The 23,012-nt window shown below is 37.6% G+C and overlaps 1 protein-coding gene across 1 annotated transcript in view; it reads left to right on the top strand.

Annotated features, from left to right (window-relative positions):
• Positions 1-22: 22 nt before the first annotated feature.
• Positions 23-23,012, top strand: part of Psn (presenilin) — a 48,710-nt gene continuing 25,720 nt past the window's right edge. Inside the window, exons 1-4 of the mRNA XM_083137729.1 lie at positions 23-323; positions 6,849-7,069; positions 7,798-7,939; positions 13,523-13,590. Of these exons, the coding sequence (XP_082993855.1) occupies positions 159-323; positions 6,849-7,069; positions 7,798-7,939; positions 13,523-13,590 (596 nt within the window). The 5' untranslated portion in view covers positions 23-158. The remainder of the gene's footprint in view (positions 324-6,848; positions 7,070-7,797; positions 7,940-13,522; positions 13,591-23,012) is intronic.

Genomic DNA, 23,012 nt, shown 5'->3' with positions numbered 1-23,012 from the left:
TTGGCAATGCTGGTAACGTAGAGTGAACAAGTTTGCCTGTGGTTGTAGTTCAACCAGAAAGAAGTACATTTCCACTAAAGGTTCGAAAGAAGATAAGATTCTGCGTAGGTGATAATAGATACTTCATCGGAAGAAAAAAGAAACTGGTAACGTCGTGAATGTCCGATAGTGAATTCGAATTTGCAACCGAATATACAGGTTTGATGGATGCTCACGTAGGAGAGTCGGTCTCGGATCATGCAGTCAACAAAGTGACAAGAAAACCAAAGGCGAAACAAAGATCCCAAGACGCCCAAGCACAAGAAAGACGAGCTGAACAAGAGGTAATATATTTTACAGTATTAAAAACTTCATATTGAATAGTCTTATAAGAATGTAAATTTCCCTTTGGGATTATTTACATTTGTAACCTACTAGGGTAAATGCTCTGTAAGAATTTACAATATAGAGATATTGTATAATTAGTTTACTAGTTGTTATACTCACTAAATATGCAGTCGTACTTACGTATATGCACATAAAATGCTCTAGTAATGGACACCGAAGACAAAATTATTATTGTTAATATCTATAAGAAATTATTATATAGCATTTCACTTACCTCTTATATATTTTTTTATGTAGAAAACTATGCTCTATAAAAACATATGAGTTATTATGGTAGTGAACATGCTGTTAGGTGTTTGGGAACATATTACACTGAAGTGCATAATGAGCTAGTAATGGACACCAATGAATTAGTTCTTGTCCCCCGCTGCTTCAGTAACGGACACTTAATTTAAAATTACGTTTCTTTCTTGGTGAAAAATGCAGTTTAAGTTTGTTTTGCAGAAGAATTCTCAAGTGCTCCGTTATGAAGCATTTGAAGAACACATGGTAACACTTTACTATACCGGAGACTGATTTCTTCAAATTTACAGGAGAAAGTACTTACCCAAATCATTTTCTGTAGCGTTGTTGATGTTCGGGAATGTAGTTTTGATCCATTTTAATGCGAATGCATGTGGTTTTCTACGAAAATCTATTTCTGACGCGCTATTGCTGCTGCTACAAGATGACGTGTCGAGGATGTGTCGTGAAATTGTTGCCAGGTGTGGAAGATGCCATGGAATTTATAATTCCGATGTTGTCCGTATATGCTAAATTGAACGAAAGGAGTGCTAATGGAACCTAACCTAACCTAGTAGGCATACCTCGTCCCCATGATGGTTCGTGGGGCTATCGTATGTAAGAAATATACATTATTTTCATTAGAAATCCATTATTTCACCTAAAGAAATGTTCCGCAATGCAGAATAGTACGTTAGCAATGTAAAAAATTGCGAAATAAATCATTGGTAGGTGTCTCCGGTATAGTAAAGTAGTACCAAACACATTACAAGTAATGGACTTGTTGACATTTGCTGGTAACTTATCTACAAGTGCTAAGCATTGACTACAAGACAATTTTTGGTAAAAATCTGATATTCCCCGGACACCTATAACTTCTTCGTTTTGTCAATTTTTGACATTTGTACTTACCTATCTGCTTCGCGGAACATTCTTTAAGGTGTATTCACGTTTTTTTGATGAAAGTAATTGCAATTTTTCACATAATTTTAACTATGTTTGCCTAACATAACCACACATCAATGGTTCGTGGGTCGGAGAATTTTCAACAAAGAACATGAATTTCCGCTATGAAACATTCCCACATCACACAAAACACCTTCCAGATGTTAGACAATGCTACAGGAACTTATTACCGTAAGTAGTTTCTTCTGTAAAAATGAAGAAATCTGTCCGGGGAATATCAGATTAGTACCCAATTTTTCTTCCATTTTACACATACTATTAAACAATATTTGAAATAATGGACTTATTGACACTGGAATAATGTAGTCACATACAAACGACTTCCTTAAACACTGGAAAGTTTTGTGCTATCACTGGAAGGTACGGTGCCTTCAAAACAATAATACCATGTTCTTGAAAAAGTGCTGTATTTTCATTTTCATAAATTATTTGGGCAAGAATGTACAATACCAGACCCTTCTGTAATTTCTATGCTACTGCTTATACTCATGAAATAATTAGGCCTAGTCGTGATGATTTATCTGAGGTTAACATGTTGGGGTGAGGTGTAGAAATTGTTTATTAACGTGTAGAAGTTGTAAAATAAGCTTTTCTATTCTTGCAATGATTCTCCGTATACAAGTATTGGAACCATATTGGTTGATATGAACAATTGACGTTCGCAATTAGTTACGCTGTCTACAGTTACAGTTCGCAATTAGTTACACTTTTGATTTGATACTTGGAGAGCATGGATCGTGTAAGAATGGCGGAAGAGAACAGTAAATAAGTTGTTAATGTTGTATAGATTTTTAGGTGGAGTGGGCAGGAGGATGGCAGTGGCTTCGCCTAGCTGGTAAGCTGCTGTACGATTCCACACAGAAATGCGTCGAGGATGATGAAGACGACAGTGACAGTGACAATCATGATGTAGAAGAGCATGTGGAATGTGTACTGATTTGATTACTGGAAGTTTGGCAACAATCCATCGATCGTAAAATTGGAGAATACGAAAATGGCATCTTCGATGAAGAACATTTGCCGTTAAAGTGCTACGAAAATAAGATTTTTTTTATTGGTTCATTATCACAATTAGCGCAGAACCATTCACGGAAAGCCCCACTGACCATTCTTGGTAAGGTTAGGTTAGGTTAACAGCCATTCCAGTTGTCACGGACGTTACAGTTTTACTAATTTAAAGCTCTTAACATTAAAATTAAATGTATTTTGTGAACTTTTTTAAACATGAAACACAGTAAATGGTGATGACCTCCCTACAGAAAAAACTACGTTGAGTAAAATGTATTACTATTCCGGAAACTGAAAAAAATGTTCAGTCACGGATGTCACAGAATTTGTGAACTCACATTACAGGCTGTGAACTAAAATTTAAAAATCCAGGTTACTGCCTGAGACAAAATTCATTTTATACTCATTGTGTTGATCTGCAAGCTTTACAGGTTCTAGTTCTGATCTATTAATTCACAAAAACGAAAAGGAATTGATTTTATAATTGCTTTATTCATGTCACGGATGTTACATGGAATTCGTCACGGATGTTACATCTGACATAATATATGACAGACAGTTAAGATTTGTACTGTTCTACCTTTCTTAAATTAATAAGATTACATGGTATAATTAACACAATTATGCAGTGACACATAATTAAGTCTCTAATTAGAAATCAGAGCAAATAATTTTATTTATTGGAAGAAACCATGGACTGAAGAAAAGTCTTGTGTGGTCATTATCCAATTTGTAGTTATTATAACACAAATAGGATTTTAAAGACTTTTCTTAAAAATAAAAATCCTACAAGCAGATTTTGCTTTTGAAATCATAGATAACTCTACTTCCATTTTCCGTTATAGTTGGATTAGATAGAATGCGGACCACCTGCTTAATGTTTATTTATTTTTCATCCTCTTTATTAGGTACGAATAAATTGCCAGTTTTTCCATACTGCTTCAAGAAGATCACACGTAAATCACCACTGTTTTGCAAAACACTTGTCTGACACACTGCAACATAGTTATGGCTAACTTGAGTCTTTCCATGACCAGTGATGCAGACTTCAACGTATACTCGGGTACAATATTCACATTGAGTTCACATAGGTCTAATTCTTCGGTTTTCGAGTTATGTCCAAGTTCATTTATGCTGTTTTCAACAGATGCATCATCATCATCATCATCACAGTCATCAGAATATGATTCAGATCAATTTTCTTGATTTGATGTATTTCTTGTATTCCTGGTGCCGTTCGCACGTACTCCCATCGTTTGTTCAAAAATACTGAAGTTTCTTCTGTCTCTTGGTTACAAAAAGAACCTCAGTTGACTTACATTGAGCTTCAGTGACTTTGAAGAATTCTTCAGCATTTTGAACAGTACAAAGTAGTGATTTTACTGCTATTGAAGAATATGAGCCCAAAGCTGAAGGGTTTGGAGGTGTATTGGTCTTCATCGCTTCGGCTTTTTTCCTCCTCCACTCCTGTACCCTCAATCTAGTCTTTTCTCTCCTCAAATTCAAAAGGTTTTTGTCTTTTGCACACTTTTCCTTTTCTTCTTGCCTTTTTAACCTATTTCTTTCTCTATCCTTTTCCAAATATGCAGCCCATCTCTCTGGATTTTCAGATTTCATTTTAGCTCTCATTTTTGCCATTCTAGGAGCAGACTTTGCAGGTGGCATTATCTGCAACAAGAGAAAACATAAACTTGGACCAAATTATAGGTTATTTTATGTTTCTGTTAGCTACCACTGATTTTAAGGACATTTCATTATAACATACAAAATAAATTCTAGATGGAACGAAGAAAAATAATTTCATTTTACTCTATGACTTAATAAAATCAAGTTCTACACATCAATAATATATTTTAAATCTCTCTGAATTATACCAGTAATAGGTTATGTATCATGGACTATAGTTCATAAAGTTAGACAACCCAAACCTAAAAGTATCAGTGGTGATAGAAATGTAACATCCGTGACTTGTAACATCCGTGACATCTATTTTATTCTTATTTAAACTCAGATAATATCTTTAAGATGGTAAGATGCAAGTATTTTACTAGAATGTCAACATTATCTACTTTTGACAAAAACAAATTTAGTTCAATTCTGTATTTTTTAAAAAGTATCTTCTTTTTGTCACGGATGTTACACCATGTACATCTAATTACTGTTTTACATTTAATTCATAAATTTACTCACCTTGGTCTCTGAAGTTCATTGTGTAGACTCCCAAAACATAAACTCAGCAGTAAACTTCCTGAGAATGGAGTTAAGAGTTGAACTGCATGTCTATAAGGGAGCTGCCAACTTAGTGAATGCTACTGGCCATGTATTGCCAACTAAAAGCAGCTACTTCTTGTAACAATAAAACATATCAAATATATTATTTTTCAAAATATCTCAGCAGAATGCTTAAATGAGAAGTTTTATCTATTCATTGCATGCAAATAGAACATATTTTTGATTATTATTATTTTTTGGTATAATTCCCTCTTTACCCGGAATGGCTGTTAAGCAAACATAGTTAAAATTTGGGGTCGTAAAACCATGCACGGGTAGCTCCACAAACCATTGACGGATAGCCCCACGAACCTTTCACGGCAAGGTTAGTTAGGTTAGGCAAGCATAGTTAAAATTTGTGTTCTTAGTAATGTCAGGAATATATATTTCGTTCCTTAAGTATTCGAAACGCAAAATCTTGCGATAAATAATGAGCAATCGTGCATTGTCAGTTGCGATCACGGACCCCCTTATTTTGCAATTTCTATGCGTGACCCCCAAATTTTAACTTCAAATTCATGTTTAGGAGGCCTCAATTATTGAGTATGCGAAATATTACAAAAATCGGAGAGGGGTCCGGTACTGTAAATTCGCTCCATTATTTGTACTATTGTTTACATTTGGCCTCACAATAAATTATGTATATATCAGAACACAAACCTATCCATTCTTTAGTTTTCAGGGCATTGGGTCAACGTTGGAACCACGGCCAATATTACCATTGCCCAACTGTATGTTTTTAGGTTTCGCCACCCATTTTGGTACTTTAGTACTTTACAGACTCCCTGGTTAGGTTAGGTGAAAACCCGTCGCAAACATGATTTTGTCGATCCTGAAACTGGGGCTAATACTCCTAACCTAGCATAACCAAGTAGTCCGTATAATACTAAAGTAACCCCATTTTCAGCAATTTTAGTTACTTGGGATTTTGGCAGGTGGTCACCCTGTGTCCATTACTAATGTACACATTGTACACACAGTAATGGACACATTCTTCTCACCACATGTTTCTACATGTGAAGCAAATAAAATGTCCAATATATGTGTTACTGTCTTTAGAATCACATGGAATGGAAAAATGAGGTATTCATAATTAATGTTTACATGGATGTAACTAGATACACACCTCATGCATGAAGTTCACACAGCAACCACCACACACATGTACACACACAAAAATTTTTCCCTCCATGATAAATGGTACTTTGAAGCTCAATCAGGTGCAGCCGTACTTTCCAATAACCAATGGAGTCCATTGTGCTTCAGGATATAGTTGAAGCCTAACCATTACTAGAGCATTTACCCTACACGATTCTACGTATATACTGTATTGCACGTATGCTTTTATTTTTTTCAGTAATTTCTGATTCCCAGATACGAATCTCTTCAATAAAAATGCATCTGTGAAACGTTGTTACATAAATAAATGGCTACAATAAAAATACAAGTTAGACTTCTATATGCTGGACGGAGGTTAGGCAGAGGTAGGTTTCCACAGTCATTTTTTGAGTGTTACAAAGCTGAAAATGCAAGTTGGACAATCTACTTTTTGGTATGAAACTTCACTATACTTAAAAACTTCTTCCAACTAAATCCTGAAAGATACATGGTCCACAAACCTCAGGTGTTAATTCACACTCATTTTAAAAGTTTCAAATGCTTCCCATCATACAGTAAGGAAGAAATTGCCATTTTTATGGAATCAAGGACCAGTACTCTGTGCAAGATTGTTTTTCAGGATAAAGTGGAACTTGTGGGAATTCGAGCAAGCTTTCAATTTTTCTCCAGATTCACATCCAGCTTACAGAAGTCCAACTTTGACTTGGTTTACATTGGCTTTTCAAGACAAGTAGAGGAATTTCTATTCATGATCATTGGTCTCTGATATAACTGTATTTCTTGTATCATATAAAACCAATTTAATTTGTGCCCCAAACATCAATTGCATTCTTGTTAGCTTGGAGTATTAGTGTACGTATGATTTTTTTCCCCAGGAGGGTGCATGCCAGGAAAATGGAGTGGCAGATGTTCAAGGAAGCAGGGAGCCTCCCCATCAAGATAATGTACACCCGGAATGGGCAAACGAAGAGGAGGAGGAACTAAAATATGGAGCCAAACATGTCATTAAGCTCTTTGTACCTGTTTCACTGTGCATGTTGGTGGTTGTTGCAACAATTAGTTCTGTCACATTCTACACAACTAAGGATGTGTACTTGTAAGTTGTTTCAGAGATCATTTTGTTATAGGTAAGGTAGAATTATAAACAAGCAGGAAGAACCTTTTTTGAAAGTTGCATTTCTTTAGCTGAATTTCCTTCATCGGAAGCTCACATACTTTGTGCGAGCCATGTGACAAGATGAAGCAGAGAAAGTGATAATTCAGATAGCTTTTAACATTTGTATCCAAAAACATTTTGGCCATTCTGGTTTAAGGCTTATAAATTATTTGTATTTTTGTTATTTAGTGTTGCTTTTTTCGGCGGGGGGGTCACTTTTGGCTAATCGTGATCAGTGATTTGATTTATTTTACTTCGCCTTTTGTGCCACTTTTGGCTAATTTACGAAGATGGGGATGATATGATGAAATTGATGAATGGACACTCACAAATATCCATGCCCAGGCCAGGATTCGAACCCGGGACCCACTAACCACTCCGCCACAGGGACCAGCTAATCGTGATCAGTATGATGTAATTGATGAAAGAGGCACTCACAAAGAACACCTATGACCATGTTGGAATTTGAGCCTGGGAACTTTGCTGGTGAGATCGGATCCACAACATAATGTGCTCTGCCACTAATAGGGGCAGGCCATTTTGCTCATGTTTGGGTACATTTCTTTCATATTTTTTCAGAACAAATATAATTTTTTAGTACATTTTAGCCACTATCATGAACTATGATGTATCTAAATATTTTTTTTTTTTTCATTTTTTCTTCTTAGGGTGTACACTCCATTTCATGAAGAAAGTCCAGACACAAGTACGAAAGTATGGAATGCTGTGGCAAATGCTCTCATTTTGATGGGAGTCATTGTTCTCATGACCATTCTGCTAATTGTGCTGTACAAGTATCGTTGTTACAAGGTAATGATTTTGTTTCTTCCTAAGTTAGTTCAAATTCTGGCCATCTTGTTCTCTGGTGAAAAAGTCTCCTCCCTCCCTCTCTATCTCCTCCTTCCTTCTATCGTTGTATTTCTGATGTGCATGGGTACACACCATAGGCGTGCGCAGACCCTCTGATTAGAGGGGGCAAACCTCATTTTATCTCACTGTTTTAGTTTCATTGCATTGATGGGTGTGTATATATACAAACTCCTCTGACTCTGTGGCAGAAGCCTCTCGCCAACTCTCCGATTCATCCACCTACAAGCCCGCCACGGTTGATTCATCCACCACACACCTGGATAAAATCTGTGATTTTGTCCTCTCCCACGGACCCCCTGAAGGCCTATCCAACTCCACCTACTACTCACTCATACCTGACAACCCCCGCACCCCCACTTTCTACCTCCTCCCGAAAATTCGCAAACCAAACAATCCCGGGAGACCCATTGTGTCCAGCTACAATTCACTCACTGAACGCGTATCAGCCTTTATAGACTCTGACCTCCAACCCCTCGTTCAAGCCCTGCCCTCCTACCTCTGTGACACAAACCACTTCCTTCACATCATCCACAACTTACCACCTCTACCACCAAACACCATCCTCACTTCAGTTGATCTCACCTCCTTCTACACCAATATTCCCCATGCCCTCCATGCTACGGAATCCTTAACAGCCAACCCAAACCCCACAATACCAGCACCCACTTCCTGATACAACTAGACAACCTTGTACTTATCTGCAACAACTTCTGCTTTGGTGACCAACATTACCTACAGATACGCGGCACAGCTATGGGTACCCGTATGACCCTCTCTTATACCAACCTGTTCATGGACAGGCTGGAACAGGAATTCCTTGACTCCCAACAACTGAAACCACTCCTCTGGCTAAGATTTATGACATTTTCCTCCTCTGGACACATGGCGAACCCTCCCTCACTACATTCGTAAACCAATTGAACAACTTCACTACCCTCAATTTCACCTGGTTCCACTCCAAAGACCAAGTGATTTTCCTATATGTGGACGTCCACATTGCGGGAGACCACTTGGAAACTTCCATACACATCAAACCGACCAACCACCTCCAGTATCTCCACTAATCCAGCTCACACCCCTACCACACCAAAACAGCCATCCCTTTTTCCCTAGCTCTCAGAAGCCAACGTTTCAACTCATCCCACCAAAACTACAACCTATGCCTGCACCAAGCCCTAACCAACCGTGGCTACCCCTCCACCCTCATCAACAAACAGATCACAAGAGCCACCTCCAACAACTACACCAAACAACCCAAAACTAATCCCCCTGCTTTGATCACCCAATACCACGCCCACATCACGAAAATCAGACATACCCTCCACTCCCTCCTTCCCATCCTGCACAGTGACCCCGACACCACGGGTATCTTTCCCGATAAAACTAGGGTCGTCTTCCGTCGCCCCCCCAACCTCAAGAACATCTTGGTCGGAAACACTCCCACCTCTTCCACACCACTCCCCCCAGCTCACAGGTGCAACAAACCCAGGTGCAAGACCTGCCCCATACTCATCACCTCCCCCACCCTCCTGATCCCCACAGCTGCAAGTGAGTTCACCCTTCACCCCAAGGGCACCTGCCACTCATCCAACCTGATTTACACCCTCATCTGCCAAATCAGTAGCAACTTCTAGCTGGGCGAAACTTCCACCCCCTTCAATCTAAGAATCAATAATCACCATTCCTCCACCCAAAACTCCGATTTTACAGTTGCCATCCACACCAACAGCCATAATACCACCTTCAACAACTGTTTCCGTGTTGCCATAATCCATCTTTTACCCCCCACTCAGGTGATGGGAAAGGGCCTATATATCAGGCATGCATGCCACTAAACCCCCCGGGCTTACCTTAGCCAACCAATAACCTTTTCCCTTCTTCCCCGAAACCACCCACCCTATGCAGTAAACACTGGTGAAAGTACCTTATATTTGTTTCCTATCATCTTTCTCTGGCAACATTGTACCAACGCTACAGTTAGTATTCTGTGCTCCTACTCTTCGTCATTCTGTGAACCTCTTTCTTCTCCGTTGTGGCCTAGGCTACGAAATATCAAACTTTTTCCTTTAATGTGGTAAGTGTTTGCTGTCTCCTTCTTCATTTGTGTGCATATATATGTATATATATATATACCCAAGGGTCGTTCAAGGTTGACTGGGACTTTTATTTCTGCAGAGGAAATAGGTAGCAGAAGAAACACCAAACTATGTCAGTTTTTCAAAGTATTCTCCGTGCGCGCCGAGGCACCGTTGCAATCGTTCTGGCAGCTCCCGAATTCCTTTGGCGTAGAAAGAACTTGGTTGTTGTCGTAGCCACTGGAGGACATCGCTCCGCAGTGCTTCGTCTATCGTGAATTTCTTCCCTCCCAGATGGTCTTTAAGGGGTGCAAACAAATGATAATCACTGGGGGCTAAATACGGACTGTAGGGGGGATGGGGCAGAACTTCCCAGCGCATGTCGGCCAGAGTTGTTGTTGTCACATTGGCCGTGTGAGGGCGGGCATTGTCATGGAGAAGAATGACATTTCCAGACAACATCCCAGGTCTTTTCTTGCGAATGGACTTTCGTACAGCACCACTCAACAATGTGGAGTAATACTGGGCATTAATTGTGCTCCCTTTGTCCAGAAAATCCACATGGATGACGCCCTTCATGTCCCAGAAGACACTTGCCATGATCTTTCCAGCGGACGGCTGTGTTTTGCTTTTCTTGGGGGGTGGGAAACCTTTATGCCGCCACTCCATGCTGCGTCTTTTGGTCTCTGGGGTTGAATTGTGCAACCATGTTTCATCACACGTGATGATGGATTGCAACAATTCATCACCTTCTGCTCGAAACTGATTCAGAAGCTGTTCACAGACCATCCTGCGTGTCCACTTCTGATCGAATGTCAGCTGGCGGGGAACCCACCTTGCACAGATTTTGCGGAAGCGTAAGTGGTCGTGAATGATTGTCTCAACACTCCCAACACTGATATTCATCTCGGCAGCAATATCCCGCACTGTTACTCGCCGGTTCTCAAGAATCATTTGCTCAACACGTGCGATATTTACTGGTGTGACTGCAGTCGGGCGAATGTGTCCATGCGCTTCATTTGTCACCAGCTCCCGTCCTTCGCGAAACTGCTCACACCATTCGTACACTCTTGTCCGCGACATCGTTTGTTCACCATACTGTGCTTGCAATCGTCTGAAAATAGCTGGTTTCACTTTCTCCTTCACGAGAAATTTAATTACACACCGCTGCTCCACAGCCACAGACACACTGCTTGCCGCCATGTTCGCTGCAACTGCTGTGCATGCGCGAAATACGTCATGCCGGGTGTTAGTTACTCGCGAAGGAATACATTACGTCACCCACACGTTTCATCATGATTCGGCTATTCATCGATTTTTTACGTACGAAAATCCCGGTCAACCTTGAACGACCCTTGTATATAAAATGCAGCAACATAGAGGCACCATAACGAATAAATAAAATTGTCTCTGAAATGTGCAGCGCTACTTTTCCTTCAAACATTTTTGTTCATGCACTTAAGACAAAACTGCTTAGCAACAAGAGTCTGAAGCACTTAGTAGTTAGTTATAACTTCTCTCTCTGGTAATTTACAATGCATTACAGAAAACAACAAAATTGCGAGCAAAGCGAGGAAGAAAATTTTTAGATCCAAATTTTTGCAAACTGAAAACAATATTGATTTAATATTGACACAAAATAAATCATGGGCCACCATGGCATTCTGTTTTACAATTTCTTTCATTTAGATCGTTCGGCACCCAGGGCCAACTCCCGTCACCCCCTAGCTAAGGCTCTGAACTTGTAAGACTGTAAGAAAAACAGACACTGCGAGAGAAGCGAGCAAGAAAATTGAACGAAATGTATTTTTATTTGTATAAAATTTGATATGGAGTGGGCAATTTCCCTTTGTGCCACCCTACAGCTGCTCTTGGCCTTCTGGAAGAAATAATGCAAGATAGACATGAAAAATAATTCCGTCTTGAGTATCCTTTTGTTCTGCTATTCTTAGATTCTACTAGTATTGCTTTCTTTTACCTCAATGTTTGACCTCCTTGCACCCCTAGAATTGATTTCCGTCCAAGGTTAAGGAGGGGCAATGCTAATTGCCCCCCAGTGAATTGCACCATTGCACCACCTTCCCCCGTAGTTGCTTTGAACCTTAATCGGCTTGAAAATACTTTATTTTCTTTAAGAGTATAATATCGTTTTATAACGGCTATAAGATTCCTCTACGCTAAATTTCTAGGTGAAAGTATAATAATGTAGGAACATGGATGGATGGAAGGGGGAGCATGGATGGCCACACCTCCCCCTTAGAAGTCAAGTGTCAACCTAAAAGTATATATTTCACACGTATAATTTGATTTCAGTCATACTAATTTACATTAATACATAATTTCAAATTCAAGTGGTGTTTTTTGAGGGAATAACATATTATCGGGGTAATATAATACCCATGGAAAAATACCTTGTTTGTCCCTCCATGGAAAGAAATTGCGGACGTCTTGTCCCCTTGCCCCCCTGTGCGCATGCCTATGGTACACACACAAAGATATACATATATGGGATCCAATTGATGATAAGCCTCCCCCCCCCCTTCCTCCAGGTCCTCAAAGACAATGCTCTACATCATACTAGTCTGTATCCCTTCAGTTAGAAGCAAAAAATGTTTCATGCGAATGCGACCCACAAGCTGCACATTTCTCACTTACCCACAACTTTCACAGTGCATAGAGGTTATTGAGACTTTTCTTGATGTTTTTCTGTTGGATACCTCATTTCAATGCTACAAGCCCTTGAAAATTGGAAGAACTCCTAAAGCATCAGTTGTGAACGTAAATAATGATCTCCCTTTTTTGATGTGTAAAATACACAAGTTTGACAAAGCTTGTTATGAGTTCACTTTGCTCTTGGGCTAATCAACACAGGATATGTATGCAATTTAAAGTGGGATCAGAACCATTCTACATGTCTCCACTGCCAAATGAACCCAGGATGCTTTGATTATAAAGATGGCCACCACATACCAGTTTACACAATCAGATGCATAATCCGAACATAATAGGCGGCAGTTTGAAGCTTGCTTTTTTCCTTAGGAATTCATAATCTTACTTTTTCCCATCGATAAATAATTTTTAATACATTATACACCCAAAAAAGTCATTTTTTTTTCTGCACTTGATTTTCATCCCCCCTCTTATACTTTCCTGCATTTTACTTTTTTTATTTATGGACCCCTGAAAAATGTAAAATCAGGGTTTCACTGTAGTAATTTACCTGATCCTATACCTACTATGTTTTACCAAAATTACATTTATTCCTCGATTGTATATGCATGTCTTTATGTTTCATTCACATACAGTGGTTAAGAAGTTCAATTAGAACTCTGTAAGATATAACAGGTCCAATTTGTTGTTGTAATTCTCGATTTGAATATGTTGCAGAACCCAGTGATAATACTGGTTTATGGACAATATTAATTTCCTTACTACATTTTCGTTGCAGATAATACATGGTTGGCTGATACTGTCATCACTGATGCTGTTGTTTATTTTTGCCTATTTATATCTAGAGTAAGTATTTAATTACTTTTACGCCATGAAGTATTTTGTGACATGCACTTTTTGACCTTGCTAACTTATTCAAATGGCTGTTTCGTTTGATCCAATATTCATGTTGATTCCTGTAATTTTGTAGTATCTCTGCTTGAGTATCGGAAACCATCAGTTCAAATTAAATCACTGACATTTTCTGATACTTTCCTGAATTTGAATAACTTTCACAAAGCCTGAAAATTATTCAAAATGCATACTTTTCAGTAATTTTGCATTTGCATTGTTTTAGACAATGAAATTTTAGATTTTCTCACATTGTTCACATGAAAAATGTACTTCAAATTTTGACAATGTTCAATGCTCGGAATTGGTGAGAGGATCAGTTCAAAATTGTTATTAGCTCAGTCAGCAATATCTCATTAAGAATAAGCTGAAATAGGTTGTTCTTAAACTTGTTATAGATCGAAAGTTATATTCAGTTATTTTGTGTTGTTTTTTTATTCTATTTTTCGTGCAACGTTTCATCTTGGTTTCCCAGAACTTTCTCAGTCCAATATGAACACACACAATGCACGGAAACCAGGACAAAAGGTTGCAAGAAAAATAAAATAAAAAAAACACAAAATAATTGAATATTATTTTGCATCTAAGTTGAAATTCATTACCTCAGAAATTGTAATTATTGGCATCCATTCGTGGAAGCACGAAGTGCAAAGAAAATGCAGAGAAACCATTATATTTCAGAGCCAATTCAATTGCTGATGTGCATTTTTATGCAATTTTACAAATATTAATGTTGATCGAAAATCATTATTTGATAAGTATACACTTTCTCATACAGAAAAAGCTTGCAAACTGTCATTAGATGGTTAAATGCAAGAAACTTAGTATCTTCTTGTTGAAACCAGTTATGGCTTACTCACTTTCAGGAATTTATTGAAAAGCATATATTGAAAATAAGGCCAGGCTTGATAATTTGTTTTTATTAAGGAAATGTATGATGACTATATCCGGTTAGCATTTGAGGCTCTGCACTCTCTATACACAGGGATTGTTGCTTGGAGTTCTGTGATTATGCTATTGGCTGACTTTATGCATGCACACTAATTCTGTTGCCTTGTAATCAAGGGTTTTGGGGTTTGATTCCTGGTGAAGGCATGATCCCATTTTGAACTGTAGGTCTGGTTCCAATTAGTATATCACAGTTAGCCATGCGGGGGACCCGGGTTTGATGGGTGGGTAATCTTGGTCAAGAATTTTTCTGACTGTCCTTTATTAAGTGATAAATCTGGGCTCTTAATCAGTTGGTACCTGGGGAAGGTAGATGCAGTAGGTTATGATCGGTGCTGATCACACCATCACCCTGATGAAGATGAGATATGTTTACCCTCTAAGTCTCTTGTTTGCCTTCATGGTATAGTGCAATGCATCAAGGATAGTATAACCATTTTTTTTTACTATAGTGTTTGCCATTGGAATATCTGTTTTGTGATATTTGAACAAAAATACGTGTACACTATATGCTACAAATATTGTCATATCCAATGATATTTGGCCATGAAGGCAGAGAGAGAGAGAAGGAGAAGACAGTCAATGACGTTCTTGAATTCCTAGTGGCCATATCTTTGCTAGAAGAAGCTTCAATGCAGAATGGCTGTCACAATCCCATGACTCTCCACTGTGTACTTTGCATACCAGTGCATTGCTGACATGTAGTAGGAGGAGCTGTATAGTCACATAGATATAGGAATTTTCCTTTCTTTTTTCACTACATACTCTTTCACTCCTATAAATTTATACAGAGTGCTTCAAAAAAAATGTATACACACTTTTGGAGAAGAAAAAAATTGTTAAAACGTCTTCATACGAAGATGTGTATTTACCTGAAAGTAAGCCGGACCCTGTGGCCGAGTGGTTAGCACATCGCGCTGTGATGCCAAGGTTCCCGGGTTCGAATCCCGCTCGGGCTTGGTTGTTTGTGAATGTCCATTCATCAATTTCATCACTCATCCCCATATTCGCAAATTAGCCAAGAGGCACGAAGTAAAATAAACTAAATCAATCAATTACCTGAAAGTAAGGTTGCAAGTCAGTTTGAAGATTTCAATGCTTTCTGGGCTAAATGTTTACAATAAATGCTCAAACTGATGGCCTCCAGCATCATTACATCTCTGAGTATGGACCTCTACTTCTTCAGTAACACTCACCAAAGTTTACAGTGGGAGTACAACTGTTAAGGGATTATTTTAGGGGGATCAGTACCATACTCACATCTCCATTGTCTCTGAACTTCAACCACATTCTCAAATTTACAGTACCACTTTAACAAATTCTTATGCTCTTCAAAGTTCAACCGTACTTCTGCCATGTTGATATGAATCACTCGCTACTGATCGTGCAATCTCCCTGCTGCCATCTATAGAGCAAACATCACACTACATATCTACTGTATTTCATCCCCCAGGTGGGAATACAAATTTTTTTATCATGTTTTAAAGTGTGTATACATTTTTTTGAAGCACTCTGTATTGATGACTGTTAATCTTCCAACCTCCCTTTTTTTTTAAATTATATATACAGTAGAACCCCACTTTTACGTTCCCGGATTTTACATTTTCCTGTATGATGCAGTCAATCTTAATTATCCCAACATGGCACAATATTATAAAATTTTCCTAGATTTTTTCATTTTCCCACATTTTAAGTTCTTTCACCTTGGTCCCCTGAAAACATAAAATCGAGGTTCTGTTGTATTTGGTTGTTGATATCTCCAAAACTTTACAAATACAACTTGGGCTAATAAGCTTGAAAAGGTTCTGGTAAACCAGGACAAAACGTCGCAGGAAAAATGAAAGACACTAAAAATAACTTATTTTGTATCTACGGGCTAAGCCGATACTGATTGGCCCATACCAGTGGCATTTTAATCATTCACAGCATCTGCAAAAAATTCCATGCAAAACTTTTATGTAGTGTGAAAGTTTCCATTGATTTTGTATTAATATTACATGAAAAACTGTGATAATTGATTATGTAACAGGCACTTTTATGTTCTGACATAATTTTTCTATATTTTAAAGCAAAACTCTGGTAAATTGATGTTTTGGAGTGGAATACTCACCCACTAACATTAATAACTATTTTGAACAACTTTTGTTACAAATTTTTATCCATTGGCATAGGTGGGAATTGGTAATAGTGCCAGTTCTATGATCCAGGGGCCCAGGTTTGAATCTCGGCCTGGGCATGGGTGTTCTTTGTGAGCGTCCTTTCATCAACATCATCGTCACACATTACCATCTTTGCGATCAAGTGGCAGAAAAAGGAAGTAAAATAAACCAAATCAATCAATTCAAAATGAACAAAAAGGTTCATTCACACTTTATTTTAAAGGGTTTGCTATTTGAATTTTACGTGTTGCAACGCTATCTGATCAGTAGAGGCATGCATATTTCGTTTTTGGCGAAAACACGAAATGTGAAATAACACATTGTAATGTTAATTTTTCATGTTTCTGAAAGGTGTGAGGTGCATTTTACTACCCTGTTTTGTCACGAAATGATGCGAAATGAACTGCAAAATGCAAAATACACTCTTAAACATGAAATTTACAGTTTATATACCGACTCTTAAACATGAAATTTACAGTTTATGTACCGACGTGACACTTTCTGAAGTCTGAAGTATCCTGAGAGTTATGCAATTCATGGAAAATTGATTAATTCTGCTGTAACTAACTAACTCTCTAGCCTTCTTAAACCCGAAGGTTCATGGCTGCAGCAACACAGGCCTTCCATCTGTCCCTATCTTGAGCAAGATCTATATACTCTTTTCCATCCCTACCGATTTCCTTTAGGTCCATCTCAACGTTGTCCCTCCATCTTCGTCTTGGCCTTCCTACAGGTCTCTTACCATCTGGTTTCCCAACAAGAATCCTGTAAACTCCTCTTTCCTCTCCCATTCGTGCCACATGGCCTGCCCACCTAAGTCTTCTTGATTTAATTATTCTAATAATATCTGGACATGAATACAAATTATGTAGTTCTAAATTATGTAACCTTCTCCACTCACCTGTCTCCTCATCCCTTTTAGGTCCAAAGATTTTCCTAAGGATCTTATTTTCAAATACTCTCAATTTATGTTCCTCTTTTAATGTAAGGGACCAAGTTTCACACCCGTATAATACTACAGGCAAAATTACTGTTTTGTATATTTTAACTTTTAGTTTCTTAGATATTAAACGAGAAGACAAAAGTTTATGAAGAGAGAAGTAACATGCATTTCCTGAATTAAGCCTACTTTTTATTTCCTCTTTAATATAATTTTCATTTGTTAATATTACTCCTAAGTATTTGAATTTGGAAACTGGTTCAAACGAGTTGTTATCAATAATTAGATTTTGATTATTACCTAACACTTGGTTTCGGCCTGTAAGCATATATTTAGTTTTCTCTTTGTTAACTTCCAAACCTATCTCTTTAGCAGTTTTGAAAAATATTTTAGCATTATTCTTAATCGTATTTATATCATCCCCCAGTAAGTCTACATCATCTGCATATGCTAACAACTGAGTCACACCATTTAATTTTAGTCCTTCTTTAGTTTCTTTTACCTTCCTTACAGCATATTCTAAGGCAAAATTAAAGAGCAATGGAGATAATGCATCTCCTTGTTTTAACCCATCATGAATTATAAATTTGTCAGACATATTATTACCCACACAAATTTTACTTTCTGTTTCACTGGTGCATATTTTTATCATACTAACAAGCTTCTTAGGTATTCCAAACTCTACTAATATATTATATAATTTATCTCTTTTGACCGAATCATATGCTTTTTTGAAATCAATGAATAGCTGATGGACATTTTGATTATATTCCCACTTTTTTTCAAGTGTCTGTCTGATGTGAAAAATTTGATCTGTAGTTGATCTGTTACGTTTAAATCCACATTGATAATCACCTATAATTTCATTAGCATATGGGGTTAGTCTTGTTAAAAGAATGTTAGACAATATTTTGTATGTTGTTGAGAGTAGAGAAATTCCACGGTAATTATTGCAGTTCATTTTATCACCTTTTTTAAACACAGGAACAATTATGGATTCTTTCCACTGTTGAGGGATTTCTTCTTTATTCCATATTAAACAAATTAATTTATGAATTTGACATATTAATGAATTTCCACCATATTTAATTAACTCAGCTGGTATTAAATCAATGCCAGGTGCTTTGTTATTCTTAAGCCTTTTAATAGCATCTTTAACTTCAGTCAAGTTAGGTTCTGGAACTAAAGGTTCTGCTGTGTGTACTTCATTCACTTCTGATTTATCTCCTACATGGACATTTAAAAGGTCATTAAAGTAGTTCTTCCATCTATTTAGAATATCGCTTGGGTCAGCTAGAAAATCACCGTCTTTATCTTTTATCAAGTTTACTTTAGGTTGCCACCCCTTTCTAAATTCATTTACACCTTTATATAAATCTCTGATATTTTTATTTTTGCTGTTTGTTTCAATTTCGTTAATTTTGCTTTTCAAGTAATCTCTTTTTTTACTTCTAAACGTGCGGTTAACTTCTCGCTTTATTGTATTATAATTGCTTAGATTTGTATCATCCGAGTTATTTAACCACCTAAGTCTAGCCTGATTTCTTATTTCTATTAGATTATGACATTCATTATCAAACCATGGCTTACTTTTTCTTGGTTTATGGTATCCTATAGTTTCTTTAGCTGCTGATTCTATTGCATTACGTATGTGCTCCCAATTCTTATTTACGTCTGTTTCATTTATATTTTCATCATCATTTAAATCCTGCAAAACATCAAATCTATTTGACAGTTTAATTTGGTAATCTTTCTTAATTCTTTCATCAGCAAACTTTCCTGTATCAAATTTTATAACTTTTAGATTTTGTTGCTTATGATTTATCACTGAGAGTCTTTCTCTTAATTTAGCAATTACTAAATAATGGTCACTGGCACAGTCAGCACCTCTATGTGTACGAACGTCAATTATACTAGTATGCCTTCTCTTATCAATGAGAATATGGTCTATCTGATTATGAGTTTTACCATCTGGAGAAGACCAGGTATATTTATGGATATCTTTATGTTTAAAAGTGGTACTTTTCACAATTAAATTCTTTGAGGTTGCAAAAGTAATCAATCTTATACCATTATCATTACTTAATTCATGAAGACTTTCTTTACCAATCGTGGGTTTAAATGTCTCTTCTTTGCCAATCTGTGCATTACAGTCACCTAACAGAATTTTCATATCATACTGAGAAAATTTATCAAAGACCTGTTCTAACTCTGTATAAAAATCATCTTTAGTATTATCATCTTTATCTTCCGTTGGTGCATGTATGTTTATTAAAATAATTTTACACCACCTACCCTGTAAAACTGCATATGATATCCTATCATTAATAAATTCTATTGTTTTAAGAGCCGAGATAATTCTATTATTTATGAAAAAGCCTGTTCCAAAATTATGATTTTCAGTACCACCATAGAAAAAAGTATAATTTTTAGTTTTACAATTCCCTTCTCCTGGCCACCTAACTTCCTGGACAGCTACTACATCTAATTTATACTTCACTATCTCATTAACTGTACACTGAAATGCCCCAGGCCGGTAAAGGCTCAGAACATTCCAGGTGCCTAATTTAATATCCTTATTCCTAACGTAGATCTTATCCTTAAATATTTGAAAATCAAAAACGGATTCCTTTATACAGGAATAAACTAATATTCTGGTAATGATTTAATCTGCTATTAGAAGGGATATGTTTATTTTGCGTAATAGTGCAGTTTCTAAATCAAATTTGGGATTATATTCACATTTTTTAAAACCAAAATGTCATTTTATATGGTGCTTTTTCACCGCTATAACAGCGAAATTTCATTTTATTTACCGCTTTTGAACCCGAAATTGACTGTTTTTGTACCAAAATTTTGCTTTTTTATTAACCAAAAATATGTGCCTCTACTGATCAGTGTTAAAAATGAGGATAAAATGAAGGAACCAAATCAGAACTTATGTTCTCAAATTCTTTGCTGGTGATTGAGACTTGGATTCATGTTCTAAGTGCCTCATTTTTTTCAAATCTAAGGTGCACCTGTTTTGGGTGCTGAAAATTTAAGGTGTACCTTGAATTTCGTGACGTCTTGGATCTGAGTACACATTGATGAAGGAATTGGGAGCATAATATTCAAGATTTTCATTCATTAAAATATCGTCCTGAAACTCGATGGCTGAATCCTCACTCACCCCAACTTCCACCGGATGCAGAACCAAGTGATAAGGAAATTCTACTTGGTTCTACACAGTCAGCTAGGCAATGGTCCTTTGCCGGTGGTGATTGCACCTCCGCTGTAACTTTCCTTTTCAGGTGAACAACTGGAGGTGCAAATTCCACCACATCAAGAGGAAAATCTGAACAATAAAAACCCCTGGAGGTGGAAAATCGGTACACAACAATTTTGAAAACTTAAGGAGAACATTGATGCAGCTTGACGAGAACATATCAAGAGATTGACTATGAGGCAGCATCCAGTGTACAATTCCACCGCAAAGGTTCCAGACTGACGGAGAGCAAGAAGCCAACCCAAGTCTGGATAATAACGTACAGCATGATAAGCCACCAAATCTTCTGCCGCCTCCTGTCGCAGTCTACATCAGGGCCAGCAATCTCGCTGGTGCCTCCCACCTCCAGGATGTCAGATTTCCTACCGACCACAGCAGCTGAGAGCCGAGAACACTGGGCAAGGGGGGTGAGTGATGTTCAGCCAACTATAACTCCCAATTTCCTTCATCCATACCATTCAGGGTAGATCTAGTCAATGAGTCCTAAATTTGAAATCTATTCATCATTTCACTGACCTACACCTGGGTGTGACTCGAACCCATGCCTAATCCCAATGTCACGCTACATGGTGGAGATTCCCGGCTCCACTTTGTGGATTTGCATAATTGTATCAAATTTGCACACGAGGATTCCATTAAACAGGAGTAATGTGTTTTGATTCTGGAATATCATCTACACTAGCCCTGTATGAAATGCTGGAAATGTAGTATATAACCAGTGAATACATTGTAAATGGTCAAATTTCCTGTTTTGTCACATTGCTACCACGATTCACATTCTCAAAATTCCATTCCAATGTATGAAGTGTGATGACTGTTACGGTTAATCGTTAGGAGGCTCTGCACTCTCTGTTAACAGAGATTGTTGCTTGGAGTTCTGTGATAACGACGACGACAACTGACTTTGTACACTGAATGTTTACTATTTCTACTAATACATTCTGTAATAATTCTTGTATATACATTTAGTTTGCATTATGTATGATTGTTGCCATGGTTACCGTGACATGCAATCACATTGTATTGTATAATCTTTTCTTTTGTATGTATTAGAGTGCAGCAGGGAGAGCATTTCTCTCGAACACCAAATAGTTCGCACAGACGATACTAGATTGTGTGTGGAATTAAGAGCTTCGCTCAAGCTAGTAATGCTCATACAAGCAAATTGACAGGCATACACTCGAAGCCCAGTAGTACACGTATGACTGTAATTTGTCTGTGTTAGTGGGCCTTCAAATATAGATCATGAAGTGAAAGATTCAGTGAAATTGAAACTTAAGTGAACATAGTCATCATCTCCATGTTAAAATGTAGTTTACTTTCTATAACCAATACACAGTGGTATATGAAAGTGAAACAACAAAGTGGATATTTTACATGTTTGTGTCTACAATTATTGTCACATTAACATGATATTCCATTGTATTCGCTCAAATGTAGCACTTGCAAGTGTGGGAGACTCAAATGAATAGGAGGGAGCGAAAGGGGTCCCCTTGCAGTACTCTAGTATGTATAATTATCAAAGTACAAAAAACGGATGAGCTACTACTGACAGGTGATGCTGATGTACCTGTGTCGGAAAATATTGATTGTATTTTATTTTCCAACACTTACCGATACTTTTCTGGCTAAGTTAGTATACAATAAAATGTAGATACTTAAAGGTACTTACGTCAGTGAGTATTGATTTTAACGAAAACTATGTTTCAGGATTCCACTGATCCCTTCATCAGGTTACCAAACTAGGCCAGTGTAACTACAACTTAGCCACGTCAGATATGACAAGGATTTGGGAATTTATAGTGGGTGGAAAGGAATAAAAAGGAACATTTAGTCATCTGACCCCACATGCATAAAACTGCCATGTTCCCAATGGTATAACACTGATCTAAAAAGCCATTTGAGCACGAGGCTTAACACACAAACACGTTAAAAGACTTATCTAAAAGGCCATGTGAACACAGGACTTGACACACAAACACGTTAAAAACTCCACTTAGATGCGCATGTTGGAGAGTCGTGCAACGAACTGGCGTGGTCTCTCGTAGAATGCTGGAAGTCC

This window comes from Lepisma saccharinum, chromosome 16 (genome assembly GCF_977018435.1).
Source record: "Lepisma saccharinum chromosome 16, izLepSacc3.1, whole genome shotgun sequence".
Lineage (NCBI taxonomy): Eukaryota > Metazoa > Arthropoda > Insecta > Zygentoma > Lepismatidae > Lepisma > Lepisma saccharinum.
This window is presented reverse-complemented; position numbering and strand designations above follow the sequence as displayed.